This window comes from Tursiops truncatus, chromosome X (genome assembly GCF_011762595.2).
Source record: "Tursiops truncatus isolate mTurTru1 chromosome X, mTurTru1.mat.Y, whole genome shotgun sequence".
Taxonomy (NCBI): Eukaryota; Metazoa; Chordata; class Mammalia; order Artiodactyla; family Delphinidae; genus Tursiops; species Tursiops truncatus.
The window spans coordinates 41,316,704-41,337,924 of NC_047055.1; the positions used below are offsets into that span (position 1 = coordinate 41,316,704).

Below are 21,221 nucleotides of genomic sequence, written 5' to 3' on the forward strand. Positions count from 1 at the left end.
ACTCCTCTGAGGCAAAAATACATCACTCTATAGCACCCTGAATCAATTCTCCAAAATATAGTGCTGTGTCCTTGTTTGCCAGTGTCTAAAAATAAGTCCTTGTCATATTTTTATTCTCTTTGTCTTAAAGTCATCCAACCAGCCTTGCTTGCAGAATATTAATTGCAGTGAAGCAGAAACCAGGAGATTAAATTGAAGCTACCTTTGAACGGAGCTCCTTAACTGATGACTGACTTGTTGCCCCCAAGCTAAACTCTCCTTTCTCTCTGATCATGCTCCTTGCCATCTGCAACTACGGGACAATGAATCGACAGCTAACTTTACGTCAGCTTTCTTTAGGCTGGTCATTAGAGTGCCTACTGTCTGACAGTGTCAAATTCTAGCCTAGGGTTGTGACAGGGATTTAATGCTGTGTCCCAAGTGGGCTACTGGGCTGGCCATTAGAGTAGCAGGTGTCACTAATTTATCTTAACCCTGCCCCGCCACAGACTGTTTAAATTCACATTGCCCTTACCATATCTGCTCTGCCCCTACATTAAACCTTTCAACCAGTACTTTCCAGATAAAACTAAGCATTATTCATGTATGAAGCACTAAGTGTTATTTTTGGAATAGACAACAATTCCAAGAAAAGTTAACAATAACTGAATCCTATACACACCAGGGCTGGGGCACCATTGTCATATTAAAGAAGAAACCATACTTGACTCTGAATTAGTAGAACGATACTTTGAAACCCAACTTCTAAGAGAAAAGAAACCTTAAAATGCAATGAGTTGGTAGCAAGACCTGAGTTGAGTTCTAGTCCAAGCTCAGATACGTATTTATTGGATTATTGGATTCCTTTGGGTACTTTATTTGCCTCTATTTCTTAGTGCCTCCAGCTATAAAAATAGAAGTGATTTATCTACTCTTTATTTCAGAAAATTGTTGTGGGAATGACTTGTATGACCTGAAAAATAAATAAGCTCCTTAAACAAAGCACAATAAAAGTACAATTATTTTGAGTTGCTATTGTAGGGTTAAATAGAACAATTCAATCAAAAGCCACAGTGTTTGAGAACATTCTTAATTTTATTTTCTTTAATTTTATAAAATACATTTTGTAAGATAAGTTTCTAAAAGTTTATCCTTTATGTGTGTTAAAAATGGAATTCTATATCAGAAATGAAGGAAACACTTTCAGTTGATTAACTCTCTTCATGTGTGTATATGTGTGTATGTATGCATGGGAGGTTTTCAGGGAAGGGTTGGTTATTTGTTATGTTATTAAATCAAAACAAAACACAAGGTATGGATTACTTCACTTTCCTTGATCTTGATTGGTTTCTTACAGAACCTTTTCCATCTGCTCCCTCTATGCAGCCTGGAAGCTTGTCTTGTATACTGTTCTGAAAGCAAATATCAAGTGTCTTTCTGTAAACCTTACATCTCCTTAAACGTTGTTGAAACCACTTTGGGGGAGAAAACAAAACGACTCTTTACAGCAACAGAGCCACATACAGCCATACCCATAAAATCTTTCCCTTAATAAAGACAAATCAACTTTTTATTTTTTAACCCAAAGTTAAAACCCAAACACAGAAAGGGAAGACTGAAACCTGGGAGCTATTCGAATTTCAAACTCTTTCCACTTTTCCTTTTCCATGGAAGCTTACCAACTGAATAGCTGATGGCTGGTGCATTCAGATATATGATCTGCACCAGGAGAGAATAACCTGTATGTTAAACCTAACTCTTTAATACACCAAGGTAACATGGCTAAATCAAATCATCTCCCGCCAACTAGAAAGAATGATCAAATAGGTTATTCAAACTGAGGTTCAAATTCACCAAATCTGTTTCTGCAAAGGACGGAATAATTGGTCTAAAATCCCAAGAGATGCAATAACTAGCCAATTTTACACATCATTTGCGTTTTTTAATGTCCAATTTTCATTTGTTAAAGAATCATAACCAAAGAATCGTTCTCCAGACCTTTCTGGTACAACCCCAAACAAGCGATAGACAAACTGAAAAATGTGAAATGTGCATCATTCTGAAACAAATCAAGATCTTCAAATCACCTGCTATGACTGAATGGATAATACCCCATGAAAAGAGCACCATTGTGAAGATATGACAGAGGCCGAAGTACACAACTAATTAACAGAAAGAAGACATGCTATCCAAAGAGTTATCTATCCTGTGTCTACCAGAGGGCTGGCTCAGTTTACACCGTTAGCCTCTAGCAACTGCTGCTCCTTAGGCCAGTCTTTTTTCGTATGAGCTAGTTTCTCTCTATCCTCAGCTCCTTGGAAACCACAGGGTTGTCATGGTAGCTGTTATCAAGGAGAAGGGAGTGAGAAAATGCTGACAACACCTTGTTTCTCTTCTCTAACGAGGTATAAGGCCAGGTGCCCCCTTTGTCTCCACAGACACTACGCTCCCCTATGCTATAAGTAAGGTTGGCTGAGTTAGGGCTTAAATAGTCCATTGCCATCGGGGTCAGTGCTCTCTTTCTATGGGTGAAAGATCCTTGCTTTGACCCCCTTCTCCCAGCTGCAATAGGTAGATTTGGGCAAATGCTCTTATTGTTTTGCTGGCATTCTTTTTTCTTCTATCTTCAATGGTAATAGGGAGACAGGAATGAGTTCTCAGTTTTGTACACCAACGAGGATATATTTGGCCCCCAAAATGGCAAGGGGGCCAGGTACATCCCTTTTCTCTACCTGAGCATCTTTCTTTCCACTTTGTTTCCATCAGTGGAAGTGCCCTTTGAGAAGAAAACACTTCCTGGTCCTCAGGAGATGCTTGAAAATTGAATTGAGCCTCCATTTCTTTGTGACTTGCAGTTGGGGAGTCACCATCTTAAGCATTTCCCATTTCTAGCAGGAACCAGCTATGAAGCAAAATGACTAAAAGAGGTACGTAAGAGGGGAGAGTCCACGGAGAGACATTAATCACCACGAGACTCTCCTTTCTTGTTACACTCGTCAAGTAAGAAGAGGGCCAGTCAGTGGCAAAGGCAAAGAGTTAACATGGGAGACGCAGCATTGTAGGCTGTGTGGTTAGAGCCTCGCTATTAGAGAAAGGAAAATTTCTACAGGATATCAGAACTTGGTGCCTCGGCCCATGAGTTTCAGGACGGCAAAGTTGTAAGTGGCAGCAATCATGAAGGTGAGCTGTAGGTAAGAGAAGAGAGAATATGAGTGAGAGTAGAAAAGGCTCCCTCCTCCACTCCTTTTGGGAACGAGGAAGGGTAGAAATAAAATCATAGTTAAATAAAGAAAAAAACTCCTGTTCTGCAAAAAGCAGCACATCCAGGCTTTTGCCCTGTAAACTTCACTAGAAGTCCTCTCTGAGACATTTCCTTCCAATGGCCCAGGCCCAGAGAATCAACTCGACAAGGAATTTTTCCACACCTCTGCTCAGCCCAGCACTGAGTTTTCCTCAGGAAAGTGAACACTAACTGGGCTCTGCCATCATATCTTACGTGTCTGAGCGACCTGGATTCATAGGGTGCTTGCTGTAGACGCATAGCCACACCGTGCAGCACAGCCTTCCCCTGCTTAATGCATCCATTTATTTCACAAGATGAGGAACAACTCGACTCCGTAGAAAAGCCTCAGCGGTGGGGGCCAGGAGTGCTGCAAGCTGATCCTTGGTTGATCACCACTTATTCAGTGACTGGAGATAAATTGCTTCACCCTTCAGTACCCCGGGTTCTTAATCTGAACAATGAATGCACTACATTGACACTGAGCCGAAACACCATCCATAATAACAATTCTAATAATGTTAAGAGGTCCTTCCAGTATTTTCAGGAGAGTAACTAAATCCCTTGGAGAGCATCCAAGATGATTCCTATTTACAGTATATAGAATTCCAGGCTACCAAGAATCATGTTTAGTAAGGTTTCAGTGTTCTTGTCACTGATCTGACCGGAATGTGTTGAGAATTAACTATAATTTCTGACTGCAAAGCACCTGGCAATGTTACATGCTCTGTAAATGCTCTATCTTATTATTCTTGACCACGAATCTCTTTCCTCTTCCTCACACCACTTTGCTTGTTCTTATCTCATTTCTGAAAATTTTCTGCCTTGCCAACCCAAAGTAGAAGGCCACAGTCTCTACACTCTGCTGTCTCTGCCCAGCAGCTTTTCTCCAGCACTTCAAGGTTAGAAGGAATCTACCTCTTTTTACCTTTCAGCAGAGCTGTACCCAAGCTATCCCAGGACCACTTATTTTCCAAGATCATTAAAAGACAACTCACCAGGGAAACCAGTGTTGCTGCGGCCCCCACAAATGCAGCAATAAACAGGTGGAAGGTCATTTGGAACTGTAAGAAAATGCAAAAGGGAGAACTGGGTCTTGCAACAGCTGAAATAGGCTCTGCTGCAGATCATGAGTGCAACTTTCTGAATGTGTCGATATCTTTCTGTGTGTTAATTTGGCATCTCTAACTAAGTTGTTACATCCGTGAGTGTAGGCCTCCCATTCTTCAATGTACACCATGGCACCTGACCCCATAGCACCCAGAACACAGAATACTCATAAAATAGTATGGTCTTCCCAAATAATCAACTGATTCCCCTGGGTTGTGCCCAGAATCCCAAAACATTTTGCTTTCAAAGAAATAGTTTACTGCCTTCTTCCTCAGGATTTACTTTTATTCCCCTGCCTCCTTTGTGTATAATATCCATTCTCAATACAGTGTTTCCTTTTTCAAATGTACTTTCTTTTTAAATGAGATTGAGAAGTTCCAAACTAAATGTGTTTTATAAAACCTACATATGTCTGGGCACAACCCATTCTCTTGATAAGGTTTTTAAGTAAAAGAATGAAAATTTTCACTTGGGGGATTTTGCCATTAAGCTCTACCTTTACCTAGAGCTAAAAATTTCTCTTTTAAGGGAGGAAGTCTTAGAATGGAAGGCTTTCTCTGCAGCTTTAAGGAAAATAGATATTTTACCATGTATGCTCATTGGCTCAGGCAATATTTTATAGAAGGCAATTTGCTAACTCAAAATCCAGCAAAAAGAAATTGTGGTCCTTAAAATCAAAGTTGGGTAGAAATTTTATGTTACTAGCCATTCCACTGTAAAATAACCCAATGCCCCACTCACCTCAGCTGTTTTGCAGATGGACAGAAGGTTGGAGCCACACACCTTGCCAGGGAAGGCATTCCATGGGAGAACACCTGCATAAGACACAAATATCAACCAAGGTAAGCTTCACAGAGTTATGGGGCTATATGGAGCACTTCTTCCATCTTTAATCATCCTGGCTGAAAAGTTGGGTCCTACTGACAATCAGGATCTTCTTTTCTAAAGATTTACCCAAAAAAACAGTTGCAAATTTTTTTGTTTGTTATTGAAATGTGCTGCTTCTGGGTTGGGGACAGCAGTCAACTGGGGTAGAGCAGTGCAAAGAGCCAAGAAAACTCCCACCACCTCCAAGAAGTTCCCTTCTCAGGGAAGAAACCTCTCCAGTTTCAATGAGAAGGATTAACAAACTAGATCCAAGCATCCATATTTTTATTTTTCCCCATAATTACCACCTTCCTTACCCTAAGAACCAAATATATAGTGCTTCGATAGGGGGTAGGGGAGCCAAGCCACCTTAACTCACCATACATTCTGGCATCAGCACAGAGACTGCCTATACTGGCAGAGGTCTTGCTGGGGGTGGCAATAGACTGGCAAGTGGTCCAAGTGTTGAAGTAAATGTACACAGGCACAGCAGAGCAGGCAAACACCAGGAGCCACACAATGGTCAGGGCATAGGTGATGCCCACAAACTAAAACAATTGACATGGGGTGGTTAGAAATCAACATCAGCCTGCAGACATTGAAATATAAACAAGGAGATCCTGGAATGGCATGTACCAGACATGAAACCAGGTTCCAGGGATTTCCACCAAATGAAATTAGTAAGCAGGGCACCTCTACCAAATGTCATTGGCAGTATCTACTAGAGAACTGGCCCCAAATATGACAGAGGGTGGGGGGAATGGGTGGGGGTTGGAGTGAGGAGGACCCCTGGGTTAGAGAGGCTTCAGGAGATTGTTTGGGCAGATAAGGTGTGAAGAAATCAAAAGAGATCTTGAAAGAAAGTCGTGCCATTTAAATGCCTTAGGCTGAGCTTAGAAAATGTTCTTTGTCAAAGGACTTTGGATCCCTAGTTATTGAACAAAGCCAATAAGAGATTTAAATTTCCGATCCCAAAACCTTTCTAAGCCAACTGCTAGCCACAAAAGACATCACCACAACCCACAGATGTTCATCCCCCAAAGGATCTTTAACTCTAGAGGCTGGAAACCAATGTATACCTCACTGGAAGCATGGATAGCCCTCTAACAAAGATAAAGTATTAAATATGCAGATCTACACTAGCCCCCTCTGGGGCCTCCAACAATGTAGGATCCCAGAATATTATGGATTCCATCTTGGAGTCAATTACTTAATTTCTATGATCCACCCTCCCTCTCAGATCAGGTACCTACCTACATCTCAATCCCACGAGTAGCATTTTAAACTCTTGGGCAGTCAGATCTACTCTTGTTGTGGTCCCAGCTAGGAGGGGAGTAAAGGGGTACCAACAGATGGCTTAGAAATGGTCTGATTGAACAAAGCATCGCACGAAACTCATGCTTTTCCTTTTGAGATGAAATTTTCTAGGGAACTTTTAAAAAGTGAGGCTAAGCCAGCTGGGCACCACGTTCTTCCTGACCTTCTCATTTGGCTGCAGCCATCACGTCCTCACTCAAAAGCCAGGCCCCTAAAGAGGACCCAGCCTTGGGTGGGGGTGTGGCCACAGACTCACGCCCAGTTGTCCCCCACCCCCTGTTATTGCCACAAAATCCTGAGGATGATCACCTTGTCGGGATGTCCTAGCCATTTTCCCAAACAATGACACACCCGCTCCAAAGAATGAGCTTGATGTTGGCCTCTGGAACCCCTCCCCTTCTGGCCCCCTGTTACCGTTGCACTCAGGCCCTTGCCGCAGATGGTGGTCTTGTAGTCGCCAAAGATCTGCCTGACTGCGCCGGTGGTGTAGAAGCCCTCAGCCAGCAGGAGGGCCCCATAAAGGAAGAAGAAAGAGGCAGTTCCATAGATGACATACTGGAAAGCATGGATCCTACATTAACAGACAGACAAAAAGCCAGAAAATCTAATGAATTGAGGGCCCAGTTCCCTTGCTGCATAAGTTAGTTGGACCCTTGAGTGGGCACCTAAACAAGGCTAGGGATTCTTTAGAGGGATCACTAGGTTCTTCCTCTGTGCTTCTACCTTATCTTCATTGAAGTAAAAGAAGATGCTCCTCCCAACACCTGGTTTACCCTGTAACCTGAAGAACCGGGGCACTACTCTCCTTGACCTGACCCTTCAGAGATGCTCCCTCAGAGGAGAGAGTGGAGAGGAGCTAGGCAAGAAGGAAGAGGGATGAAAGAAGAGGAGTCTAACTTGCCCTAGGAACAGGAGAGGCTTAGTACTGTGCCTGAGCGGACTCAAGTGGTGTGGTAAACCAAGAGAAGCAGCCCCACCCTGTCTAGTCGTGCCTCCCCCGAGTTCTTTATATGGACCACTTCAGAGGCTCCAACTCTGTCCATGTTAACCCTACTTAGCAGAAATTAAAACATGTGGGACAAAGCAAGGGTGGGGTGGGTGTGGTTAGGAGTGGGCTGGCAGGCAGGCAGAACTCCCCCTCTGAATGTGGCACTCTCCCTTCATTTAGGGCTTCAGATGTGGCACAGGTAGAACCTGCACACAGAAGGAAGATCCAGGAATCCTGTCTGTCCCCACACCAATCCCCTACTAGTCACTAAGGTACTGATGAGTTCTGTATCTCAAAGATAGACAGGGTTCGTGGGGGACAGTAGGTACTTACACATTGATGAGATATTCATAGTCCTGGTAGTTTTTGGAGAAATAGGTCTCAATTAGCTTTTCTGTGCCAGTGAGTGCTTCATGTCCGCAGCCACAGAACAGTGCCACCCCAAAGAAACACAATCCAGTGGCCACCAGGGAAGCAAAGGGGGCCCCTACGAGACATCTCGCACAGCACTCTAACAAGCCTGAGGACAAAAGAGGGTAAACAGTCAGGGATGGGCAATACATAGCTCATCACTCATCACTCTCCACCAGCCCAGCCAGGCCCTGTGCTCACATGCACGGATGGTAGGGGGTGGGGGTGGGGGTGTCACCCCAGAGGCCAAAAGCAGGAGAGTCCAGAACCTTAGACTTTTAGAATGTGAGATTGACCCCCCCAAACTATACTTTGTTCCATTCTTGAAGATAAATCCTTACCTTTAATCCCCAGAATGTAAGTGGGTTTTTGAACAATCGGTATTCAGGTAGCCGGCTAGAGAGATGATGCAATCATTCCCTCCTTTCTTCTCATTCTGATTTGTTTTCATCATTTATCAACTCTTATGGAGTACTTACTATGTACCCAGCATTGTGCTAGGTATTATGTGGAGTGTGAAGGCGTAAAGACATAGACTCTGCCACAGGGGACTTGTTTGTCTACTGAGGAGAATGAGCTAGGTAGACCTAATATTTTCAACTAACAATTCCAGGCAGCCAAGTAAATGGTTATAAAGAGTAAATGCCCTTAGAATTCCAGGAAGGGGTGAGTGTAGGCCAGAGATATTGATATTGTCAGACAACATTTGAGCCTTAAACAGCATTCCGGATGGAGAAACTTTGGAAATTCCATGTTCCTGGGTATTCCTGAACGTTGTGTGTATTTGCTGCATGGAATGCTTGATTCTTCTTAGTCTGGATGTGTGGAGAGCAGTCCAAAGGAAAGGAGGGAACTGGCAGAGGATGGGAAATGGTAATGGGAGGATTACTATTATTCTCAGTAATAAACAATGCAGGCTGAATGATTTTTGGACACTTTGCATGGCTGATTTGTCCCCCAATACTACAGTTTGGCCAATGTTCCCACCCTCAGTCCTACCCTGGAGTTCTGTCAAAACAGCTACAAAGAGACTTTATACAAAGTCAACAAAGCATGAAACGTCTTTCTGGAATGGCAAAACACACCAGGGCCTGGGAACACAGGTGTCTTAAAGTGCTAAGGGTCCCTGAGATTCCCCAGACCTGGTACCTCAGGCCTCAAGCCAGTGTTGCTGAGAAGCAGGAAAGGCACGCAAGTCACAGGCTCTGAGAGCAGCGGTGCCCCTAAGTACTAGCCCTGAGCTCTAAGATGTCACATGGAGTGAAACTTAAAAAATATCCAGTAGATGACTGACTAGTTGGGAAAAGGATGGCTCCCTCTGGCCTCTCAGCCAGATCCCCAAAAGGTGGAAGAAATGAAAGTGTTAAACTCTTCAGAAAAATGTTATATATACACTGATTTTATCTATCCACATATCATATAGATATGGCCTATGAATTATTTTTGTATTTTTGTGTATATATGTAGTATACACATATATAAAATATGTGTGTATATAAAATATGTGTACACACACACACGTACACACAAATAATCAGCAAATGTGCTGAGAAGCTGCTATTTTGGAAAAGCATGTTGGAACTCCTTACACAAATCAAATAAATTGTATTAATTTTTAGGTTTGGATTTTATCCAAAGCTCGCTTGTCTATTCCAGGGTACCAGGGACCGGGGGAGTCCTTTGCCTGAACCTCTTAATAATAGTACAGTTTCTTTTTAGACCTGAGTGCTTGACCATCTGGTGATTTGCCTGGCTGAACTGCATCCATGTGAACAGATTTTGAAGGACCAAATTATCTCTATCGTGAGAAAGTTGAGGCAGAGACATTTACTTATCTCTGTTCTCAGAGCCACAGAATGAGTGAGTCCTCTTACCCACTGTCCCCTAAAATGACAGCCCTTCCTTGGTACTCAAAGAGCCACTTCCTCAAAGATTCTTGTATGTCACACCAGAGACAAGACTCAGAAGCCCAAGCCAAGCAAAATAAGCAGCTAACATTTGCAGCAGAACTGAATTTCCTCCCTTTTCTAAGAACTGAAGCACTGCTGTCAAAAAACTTGGCCTCTGTGGGAAGCAGTGCTTCATTAGAGCTGGCCCACGGGGGGTGTGCGCGTGCGCACACACGTGCCAGGGCGGGGGCACATGCATGAATGCAAATGTTCACATAAACACATGTATATACCAGAGAGAAAACCATAGCAGTTTAAATTGCTCATTGTCCTCAGGAAACATTCAGAAACTGATCTTCCTCTTTCTCAACAGGTTAAGATACTAGATGTATCCTGTAAGTCAAGAAAAGGAGCTTGGAAATAAACAGTGCTGCCATTTTCCTTCTCGGCCTATCCAACTCTTCTCCACCCCCAAACTCTTAGAATCTTCTAGTAAAGAAGGTCTCTGAAGCCTGGGGGTGGGGGAAGGGAAGGTCAGTGACCCCACTGTTCCCTCTCTCCCCAGCACAGGGTCAAGGCTTGGACAGAGCCCTCCATAGCTCCCCTGGACAAAGAAGCCTTGTTTTTCCCTGAGATCTCAGGAGCCTCATTGGTATTCTGCAGGGGCCTGCAGGCCTGGGGGTGGGGAGGGGATCAGACCCAGGGAACAATGGAATAACTGTTTGTTTAGCCCAGAGTAAGGAGAGTCATCGTCCGTAGCAAGTGACCGTCTTGTGCCCACTCACTCACCCCAGCTTTCTCACCCTGGAAAGGGCTAAAATGGTGGTGCAGGTGTGAGCAGGGATGGAGAAACGTGAACTCTTGCTAACCAAACAGAGAATTCCTCTCTAAGTTTTAGCTGATGCCCCCTCCACGGTTGTAAAGATGAGGAAAAAAGCCACTTTAGTCTATCTGATCCCTCAAGCATCATCCAAATAACCAGAGAGTATCACATATAGTGTTCTTACTGGGTGATAAAGGGCTAAGCCATGGGAGCAACTCTGAATCATCAACTGATATTCTTTCTTCTTACATCCACTTTTCCTCCATTTTCTTAGCGCTCAAATAACTTAGCGCCCCCTTTTCTGCTCCACTGCCACTCGAAGCAAGGTACTAAAGGACATAGGCTTTAATGAGTCTCTAACATGGAGTTGGAAATAAATGGCCCTGGATAAATCTATCACTCTTCAGCTATAAACAGTTCAACAATATCAGCATAAGCATCAGGTGTCCACCTCTTCACATTGAAATGAAATGTTTGTTCTGGGGGCATTTAAGTTCAGCAGAAGTGAGGGATCTCAGTCAGTCAGTCCAAGCAAAAAATCAAATTTTGGATTCCAACTGGGAAAAACTTAGAACATGCAAGAAATTGTGTCATCAAAGTAGTTGACAATCAGAACATTCTGAGAAAGGTCCATTGGGTTCCCTTTGATTTGGGAATGTGTGAACCTAAAGCCAGAGGGTCTCCATTTCAGAAGACTTCACGGTTGAAAAGATATCGGTTTGATTCAGGAAGGCTGTGAGGGATTCTGAAGAAGTTCCTTGGCTCTTGCAAGGACATTCTCACATTTCCAGGCTAAGTATAGACTGCAACATGGTGGAGTTGGCATAAAAGAACTATATAGCAACAATATTACCCAATGCAACAGAATTGGATTAAACCACCTGACTTTGTTGAGAGGTGATAAAGAAAAATAATAACCTTCCCCGGTGTTTTCCTTTCATTTCTGTTCATTGGATTCAGTACAATTATTAAGCATATTAGCAGTAACCTAGACACTATGGGAAACAAAAGGGAATTATAAGGCCCAGTCCCTTTCTTCAAAGACCTTTCAGTCTTATTGGGGAAAACAAACATGTCTGTGAATCAAAAACCAAAGCTGCCTATAATCTAGCGTTAAAATGTGTATAACCAAGTCCTGTGGGCAAAAGGTAAGCAAAGGGGAGATATTCAGTGTTGGCTAGATATATCTGCGAACTCCCCAAACTAGTCTAATCAATCTGTGATAGAACTTCAAGCCCTTCTCATTAATGCTCTTCACAGGAGTCTGAAAAGGATCAACGGGACTGCTGTGACTCATCCAGATTCGTCTATCCAAGGGACTGGATTGATCCTGATGCTGTCTCTTTAAGCAGGAGCCAAAAGCTCCCAAGCCCTCCCTCCTTTCCCATGCCCTGGGAACGCCTCAAGGACAAGCTCCGTGATGGAAATTTAGTGTGAATCTGGGAACCCATCAAAGGGAGGAAAGGAAGGGCTTTCATGGAAAGGGATGGTAGAAAGAGACCAATTGTGCCTTGCACAATTCCCAGCCTGTCCCTTGAATCCAGCTGACAAAGGGAGAGATAGAAGAACCCTATACAATAGAGCTAAACAACAGGCAGGCTCATTGAGTGAAAAACTGGCCCCATCTCCCTAAGTCTCTAATCTGAGCTAAAGTCTTACCCTCCTCCCAGAACCCACCCCTTAACCTCACCCCAGGAACAGAGGCTCCCTTGATCAGGACCTATCACAGTTGACAGGACCAAGATGCTAGAGCAGCCGTGACTGGTACTGGGGATGGATGGGGATGAGTGGGTGGGTTCTAGGAGTAAAAGAACAATCAACAGGAGGTGCCAGAGACAAAGACTTTTGCTTCTGGCCTTATCCTGACCAGACAAAGCCCTGCCTATAATCTTGTCTTTCCTACATGAAATCAGCACTTATACCACATTCAAGCGCTGGAAAGGGGCTCTGTAGCCCCTGAGGCATGGGAATCCAAGCTTGCTAGATAGTCAAGTCATGCAGAGTTAAACATAAAAGGAATCTCAGGCTCCTCTTTGAACAGGTATTATTATTGCCATGGCAACAGCATCTGGACCACCTTGTTTCCTATGTTCCCTACTCCTCCCCAAACACACACATACAGGCACGCATGCATGGATACACATGTGCACACATGTATGCCAATTTATACCCAAACATTGGGAGACTGGGGTAGAGGCTGGATTGTTAAACTCTATCTCTGACACACTGTCTTCGCCTTGCCCACTTCTGGAAAGGTTAAAGAGAAGCGCCTGGCACTAAGCTGAGAGACAACAGTTTTCATACCTTATTCCTTAGGTTAGTCTCCCACCATTTCCTCCTCTCCCCTTGGTTGCAGTGTGAAGCTGATCTAGGGAACCTTGTTCTCTTCCTCGGGATGTCACTGACTCCTTTCCAGAGCCCTGTCTGGCAGAAAGCTGAGAGGCCAGTGCGGAACTGAACGATCACCTCTAGGACCATTTTAAAATAACCAAGGAGGAATTAATCAATCAGTACTTGCTGAGCTTTTGCTGTGAGTTTGACACTGGGCAGGCCCTGACAGTGGGAAAGGAAGGGAAAGCTACTCTGTTCACTTCCCATGGCTGCTGTGACCCTTCCTGATCAGGTCACTGCCCTGACTTGATGTTCTCTGGACCTGAAGTTCTGTGGGCAAGGAGGGCATTTCTACTGTTGATTTCTTTCAGCACCAGGAATCCTGGGGATGGTTTTCAAGGATTTAAGTTAATACACAAAAAGGTAACAAGGGAAAAAGATTCCACTGGCTGGGGTTCTGCCTTCATAGGTTTGGAGACTATATTTCCCCTCCCACCCATTTCCCAGGGGTTTCCTGGGCCTTGTTACTACTCAGAGAGATTTGAGAGCATAGTTCTAGTTGTCAGGCTATTGAGTAAATTGTTGGATTTCCTAGCACAGAGCCAGAGCAAAAGGTCCTCGAAGCAGAGCAGACCTTTCAATCTGCCTGGCTCTCCAAGAGCGCCTCTGGCTCTGCAGGGCCAAGGTGAGGAGTGGGGTGGGGAAGGCTACCTATGATCATTTTGGTCAGTGTCTCTAGGAAAGGTAAGTGAATGTGCTGGTTTGAATCTGCTTTCTTTTTAGCTCCTGGCATTCTTGCTGCATTCTGGCCATCGTGATGGGATTCAGATAGTCTTCAGGCATTTTGTAAAAAACTGGACCGCTGCTCTGCCTCCACACTTTTTGCCTAGGCTACATTCACTTACTCTGAGCCAGCCAAAACTACTCTGCTCGGCAAACAGCCACCTTTGGAGGGAAGCATCATAGTCTGGTTACCGGGGTAACAGCCACTGTTCTCAGACATCAGGCTTTGCAGGAGCCAATGTTTTGCTGTTCAGTAATGGCATTATGTTACTAAGCAGAGAATAATCAGCTACTGCTCTTTGGCTCTTTTCCGGTTCCATTGTTATCCCAAAGACTCATTTGGAACATCCCTCTCCCAAGTCAGGACAAGTTTTAATGAATTATCATTTCCCCCATAAACCTTTTGTGTGGACACTACTGAATTCCCTGTTCCTCTTCACTTCCAATCCTACTGGATTCTGTATGGTTGAGGTAGTGAGCTCCCTGTTCCTGGGAGTGATTAAGAAGAAGCTGTAGGAATGTTTAATTGGCTGTTGTAGAAGGGAATCCTGCATTGAGAATAAGCTCAGGCAGCTTCTTAAATTCCTTCCAATCCCAGATTCCACGATATAATTTGTCTACTACAATTGTTAAACAGCAAACACTCCATGTCAGAAGTAGTAGCAGTTCAGTACCTTGCTGGAGATGGTCTATTATTTACAAAGTACTTGAGATACTTTGTCATTGAATAACTGAGAACTCAATGGCTACTCCATCATGTGCACCTGGCCCAAGTATGGCCCACCCCCAGGATCTGGTATCCAATACACAACCTCTACTGTGCCCTCACTATGGTAATCTCCCCTGAAGGAAATCATCCAGCCTCCATAACAGGAAACTATCCCTATGGTCACCTTATTTGTTCCTGCCTTTTCCTCAGGGCTTTCATCCTCTAAGGAAGTAATATTCAGCATCCTTCTTTACTCCCTCTCCTTTTTTTAATTCACAAGCTACCCAATCAGCTGCCTTGACATTAGGTAGGGTTCTTGATGTTACCTAGGGCAGGAATTGAGTTCCTCCAACATTCACTTCTCACCTGGCCACACTCAATTGGACAAATGATTCTTACCCAAGTGCACAGAGTACATACAAAGAAAGCCCAAACACTTTGTAAAGAAGAGTCAGCCTGTACATGCATTATTATATAATAATTGGTATGATTATTATTTACAATTGTTCTAGAGCTTGCCCATTTTCAAAGGACTCCCACATCATTATTATTTGATTTTTATAACCCTGAAAGTAGACAAAGCAGTTATCGTTATCCCCATTTTCCAGATGATGAAGTGATCATTCACAGCAACCTACCCAATGTCACGAAGTTCATAAGTGGCAGATCTGGGATTCAAACCTGGTTGTGTTAACTTCTAGACAAGTTCTCTGCCCTCTTAATTATCCTGCCTGAATACACGCTTCAAAAAGCTCTCTCAGTGTTTCAGGATGAAACAACCTAAAGTCTGACACCAGCTTAGTATAATTGAAAACCTATCTCCATGGATGTTGTTGGAGCCTTCTGAGTATTACATTTGATGGTGAATACTCAGGACAATTGATTCTCATTTCATTTAGGATGTATTCAAGCTGCTGCTCTTGTTTTGCCAAATGTGAGAAATGTCTACATGTTTCTGTGGCATCCTGTGTGGACAAAGACCCTTGTGCTCTGCACACCTTGCTCTGAGTAGACACCACCAGAGACCAGACCTCAGACCTCATAGCTTCTCTACAGAGAAGCCCTCAGTACTCAACCAAGTCAGTAAGAGCTCTAAGGTCCCATCAACCTCCTTGTCATAGCAAGGATTTAGAGTCTGAGCCATGGCCTCAGGAAGGCTAAGTCTTTAATATTTGCTACATATGGTCACCCATACATGTGCATGCACGCACACACACACACACACACACACACACACACACACACACCCTTACCCATATCCGTTCCCTATGGTAAAGCCATTGAGGACTTTATTTTCATTTCCTGAACCTGAGATTGGCCTCCTCAGCCATGGCCAAGCCTGAGCCCATCTCTCCCAGTTTCCTTCTGATGCCCAGCAGGGTCCAAATTTTGTATCAAGCAAGCAATTATTTTGAACAGCTGAGGGCCAGCCAACATTAGTTTCCTCCAGCAAAACCAGGGATGTCAGCTGACTGGGCCATTACAGGGGCCTGGGAACCAGGGGAAAAGAGAAGGTAGAGGGAAGTGAGGGGGTAGGAGGACACATGACCACATCCAGCCCGCCGGGCACTCTCTCCAAGGACCTGTGGGACTCTCCACGTGCTGCTGGAGTTCTTTGACAATAAAGCATCATTCTCAGTACAGCAAAGGAGTTAATTTAATTGCGTGCTAAGGAATTAAAAAGAAAACAGGTGCCAAAACACAGCTCATTTCAACCATTAGAAACCCCGAACCGCAAAGTTCTTGCAAATTCCTGTGCTTTGGCTTGAATTTTCCATGCTAAAGTTTTTGAAACTCACCCATGTCTTTGGGACTCTGATTCCAATTGTAGCCTGCTGGCTAGTCTGCTTTGCGGCTGACTTTGTTCAGCTGGAAGGATCTTGGTCTCTCCAGTCTCCTTCTTCGGTCCTTTACTTTTTCTCTCTGAGTATCTTTGTCCTCTTCTCCTGCAATGAAAAGGGCTTTCTGATTGACAGCCAACCCCCTTAAAGGGACAGGCCCGCTTTCCTCCTCCTCTCCTCCTCCCCTTCTCCTCCCCTTGTCCCCACCTCCTCAGGGATACTCCCTTCTCTAAGGCCTCCATCTTCTTTCTGCTTTTCACTGCCAATTGTCTCATTTTTTTCTTTTTTTCCCCCCCTAAGGCTTGCCTGTGTGGAATTTCACTTTGCTGCAGAGACATCTGGAAATGTGGTTTGGGGGTGGAAATAAAAAGAGGTCCTGCAGGTCTCCAACTGATCCTTGGATCTATTTGGTGTGGGATGGGGCAGCACAAGTGTCAGAAGCCAGGAAGGTAGTAGCCCTGACGAGGCAGTCAGGGTCTAAAACCTAGATGCCACCTCCCAGTCCTTCCAACTCTGCCCCAACCCCACCCCTCACTCCTAGCTGCCCTTGACCCTATCCACCATTACTCTCCCCACCACCGTTTGGAAAATAAACGTTCCTTCCCTGCCATCCCAGCTCCAGAAACACAAGAGAAAAGAAAAATTGTCTTTTAAAATAATTTCCTCCAAATCCTTCTTAGTTTCAACTGAATGAGGACAAAACACAAGCTGTTGATTCCACGAACAGATTTTGACCAAGCTGGAGAAAACTAGAATTGTAATCATTTTTATAGACAGGATAACAGAGACCCAGGGACGGGGCAAGACCTGTTGTGCAGGTTCACAGAATAGGCTTAAGAAAAGGTCAGAATTAGGGATGTGGGTGATTTCCATGGAAGGTAATTGACTTTGACACGAGAACACAATCTGGGAATTAGGTAGTCAATATCCCACCCTGAGAATAGTGTCATCAGAGAGCTGAACCCAGGCTGGTGAGAGGCAGGGACTGGGTTGAGGTGAAGCCATGGGTGCCAGTGAGGATGGAGGGAAGGGGAAAGTAATATGGTTCTTTCCTCAGAGAAACACTAAGAAAAAATAGCCAAGTAGCAAAAACAAGGGAATAAGATACTAACCCTAATAATATTTATTTCTAAAGACTGTGAAGGTATTTGAGTGCCCAGGACTGGGTGGGATTAGCCTATGGAAGGTTTTCTAGAAGAACTGAACCTTAACCAGTGTCTACCTAGCTCCTTGTTCGTGTTCCCTATCCCTTCAGGAATCTCAGAGAGACACGACTCTCTTGACCTTGAGGCCCACATCTTCCCATGGACGGCCTATAAGGAAACTGGTTGGCATATAAATGGAAGAGTACCATTAAGACTCCAGGGAAGTAAGGGATGCCACCTCCCTAATTTTCCCCATGGCTTTGCCTTGGGGTAAGAGAGGAGAGGAAGGAGATATTGAGCAGAGTCTAGAATCTTCCTACGGTGGGGAGAGAGGCAAAATTGTGTCTTACAGTTTTCTCTTTGCGTTGTGACCTTGGTCACGTTTCTGGCTTGGGCTCTTCTGTTAGGAAATGGGTGAATCTTCTGCAGATGCTCTTGTGTGTCCCCTCGGTTCCTGAGTCCTGCAGTAGTTGAGGCTTGTCCAGAGTCCTAGAACTCTATATCCTCTGCTCTTATACCAGCCCCAAGGAGAAAGGATCCCTGTAAACACTGCCCCTTTGGCAGAACCGTATAATAGTAGCTTTCTGGAGCAGACCAGACTAAGGCCATATGACTGATGGTAGAGGGTCCCAGGATCCCTGACCTCGCCAGCCCTGTTCTCCAGCCACAGACTCCACTTACTGAGGAAACTGAGTTGTAGGATTGTGCCAACAATTAACTTCTGGATGGTTGTTGTGAGAATGGCCCTGGAGGAGAGGGGGGACCAAAAGCAAGAAGTCAAATGGGCCAAATGTGTGCCCTCAGCTTCTCAGATGGCAGAAGAAGCTGAGTGCAAACTTTGAGGGTTCTGATTTAGGGGATGAGAGAGATGTTTTTTTTACAGCTCGAATAGATGAGACAGCTCCATATGCAGGGGAAATCTCTCAGGCTGAGCTTCTCACAAATCTGCCCCTGGATTCCCAGCAGCAGCTCTGGGGACTGCGAAGCTACTTGGAGGAAAATATGCGTTCCCAGTAAATTCACAGATACCAATTTTTCAACCATATTCCCCAACATTTCTCTTCTCCTTTCCTCCAGCTCTCTTGCCATACTATTCATTTTGTCTTCTCCCCAAGTCTCAATCTCTGTGTCTCTGTTTCTCCATCTCTGTCTCTGCTTCTCTCTGTCTCTCTTTCTTTTTCTCTCACCACAGTCCTTGATGGAGCATGTCTTCCAGTCTGCACCTTGTTCTTATGCCTGGGATGGCAAAGGGGCTCAGCCAGGTGACTGTGTCATGTTCACTGTCCCTGGTGCCTTAGGATTCCCAGCTCCCCAGGATCTACTGTGTTACAGTGGCTCTGTAGGGCCTGACACTCTGCCTCAGCACCCACTCACAACCCTTTTCCTGAGCCTTTCCCACAGGCCTCGTAGGGTTTTTTCTAGGTCCCCAAGGGGGCTTTTTAAAAAATCTATCCAAACCCACCTATTTCTGTGATTCTGCTTCCAATGGTTCTGCTGGCTGCCCTTGGCAAATATTCTCCAGAGTCCAGCTGGGTCCCCGGCAGTACCCAGGGATTCCTCAAGAGGGCACTGCCAGCCTTCTTGGTGGCAGCCTGCTGCCTGCACTGGGTGCCTGTGGAAACAATACAGGATTGTATGAAACTAGTAAACAGTTTGCTTAATGTAATTCTGATGGTACCTCAGAGGATCTGGGCCCCCTTGATCATAGCTTGCTTTGGTTGTGCAGCTTTCTTGCAAATAACTCCAAAATGTTTGGATATTACCTCCCCTCTCTGCTGTGTGATCCCACATTACCAGATTCTTGAAGGCCACTGGGCAAGTGGGTTCTCTTTGCTCCATTATATAGAGTGAACTCTGAAATTCAGGGAATTCCAGTGAATTTCTCCCAGGAAAGTAAATAAGGGCTCAAGTGCCCAATCTGGCAGGCCACTTCTCCATGTTCTTAAAAAAGATTGTAAAGGGAAACATAGAAGGCACAGTACCTGAGGTCACCTGCTAACACTGGGGCTGCGGAGCTGAGGCTTTGCTTCTCCTCCCCAAGATAATGTCCTCCCAGATCAAATTTAAGAAGGCAAGTGGCTTATTCTTATAGCTTTTCTAGCCCTGGCACAGAGGGCTGGCTGGCAGACAATATATTATTTCCTAGGCACTTGAGCTAGAACTTTCCACACCCAATTTCATGCCGATTGGTGGCCTTGCCTTTCTGGCCAAGAGAACTGAGGGCTGAGGGCCAGAGATGTCACATACTTTGAGCTGGCATGGGGTGGGAGGAAGTAAAGGGTGCTCTTTCTCCTCTCCTGAAGATTCAGAGAGCAGTGCAAGGATGAATGGGGGCAGGGGGTGAGTTGGATGTGTATTTGTGATGAGGAGATGCCCATGGCTTAGGGATAGAGTGAAGGGTAGTCTGGAAGCCAGAATAATCAGATGAATAAGCTCAGGAAAGGAGTGTCTGGGGAGCACCAAATAGATACTAGCAACTTGGAGAAATAAGTTGTCCACATAATCCACCTTCACCAAAATGAAAACTCAGCCAGTCTTGGCACAGTGGTCCCTGCGGAGGGGCCGTATGTTTGATACAATCTCTGAGCACAGCAGAAATAATACTACTATCCTTGGCTGTCAAATACTCACCTAGCTTCTGAGGACCAATGTTATTTGTTCTAGTTTGCTGATGGGGTACAGAGGCAGCTCTCCCAATGCCACCCAGCAGGCAAGGGACAGAGCCACCTCTAGAGAATGCACCTCTCCAGACTCTCATTGCTTAGAAATTGCTTGGAAGATTGTTCTGCTTCAAAAGAATGTTTACACAGAGAGCCTCTGGCCTGAACAAGAAGAGCCGGGGGAGCATGGACAGGTTTCAGGCTGCTGTGGCCCAAGTCTCCAACCCTTTGTACTTCTCAGGCTAAGCAGGGTGTCCACGTTCAGCTCCAGGCAGGGCAAGTTACATGCAATTTGTAGATAGTGGGACTCAAAATCAGTCACTGGAGATTAGATAATACTAAGGACTTTCTTATATTTGTTAGGTGTAATAATAGCATGGTAATTATGTTTTTTAAAAGGATCTTATATCAGTTAGAGTTGCATAGAGAACTATTTAGAGGTGAAATGTCATGATGCCTGAGATTTTTTTCCTCCCCCAGAAAATTACAATAGCAAGATTAGATGAAATAGCATTGGTTAAATGTTGAAAATTATTGAAGCTGGGTGATGGGGACATGGAGGTTCATTATACCATTTTCTCTACTTTGTGTATGGTTAAACTTGAGGTCACAAAAGAGGAGTCATTAAAGTTAAGGTTGAACTCTTGCACTGCTGGTGGGAATGTGAATTCGTACAGCCACTGTGGAGAACAGTATAGAGGTTCCTTAAAAAACTACAAATAGAACTACCATATGACCCAGCAATCCCACTACTGGGCATATACCCTGAGAAAACCATAATTCAAAACGAGTCATGTACCAAAATGTTCATTGCAGCTCTATTTACGATGATAGCCCAGAGATGGAAACAACCTAAGTGTCCATCATTGGATGAATGGATAAAGAAGATGTGGCACATATATACAATGGAATATTACTCAGCCATTAAAAGAAACGAAATTGAGCTATTGTAATGAGGTGGATAGACCTAGAGTCTGTCATACAGAGTGAAGTAAGTCAGAAAGAGAAAGACAAATACCGTATGCTAACACATATATATGGAATTTAAGAAAAAGAAATGTCATGAAGAACCTAGTGGTAAGACAGGA

The 21,221-nt window shown here is 44.4% G+C and overlaps 1 protein-coding gene across 1 annotated transcript; it reads right to left on the bottom strand.

Annotated features, from left to right (window-relative positions):
* Positions 1-1,060: 1,060 nt before the first annotated feature.
* Positions 1,061-16,432, bottom strand: PLP1 (proteolipid protein 1). The gene is made up of 7 exons (XM_004326880.4): positions 16,287-16,432; positions 7,875-8,061; positions 6,968-7,124; positions 5,616-5,784; positions 5,111-5,184; positions 4,258-4,323; positions 1,061-3,164 (listed from the first exon to the last, which is right to left on the bottom strand). The coding sequence occupies exons 1-7, from the start codon at positions 16,288-16,290 to the stop codon at positions 3,093-3,095; spliced, it is 729 nt and encodes a 242-aa protein (XP_004326928.1). The 5' UTR covers positions 16,291-16,432; the 3' UTR covers positions 1,061-3,092.
* Positions 16,433-21,221: the final 4,789 nt, after the last annotated feature.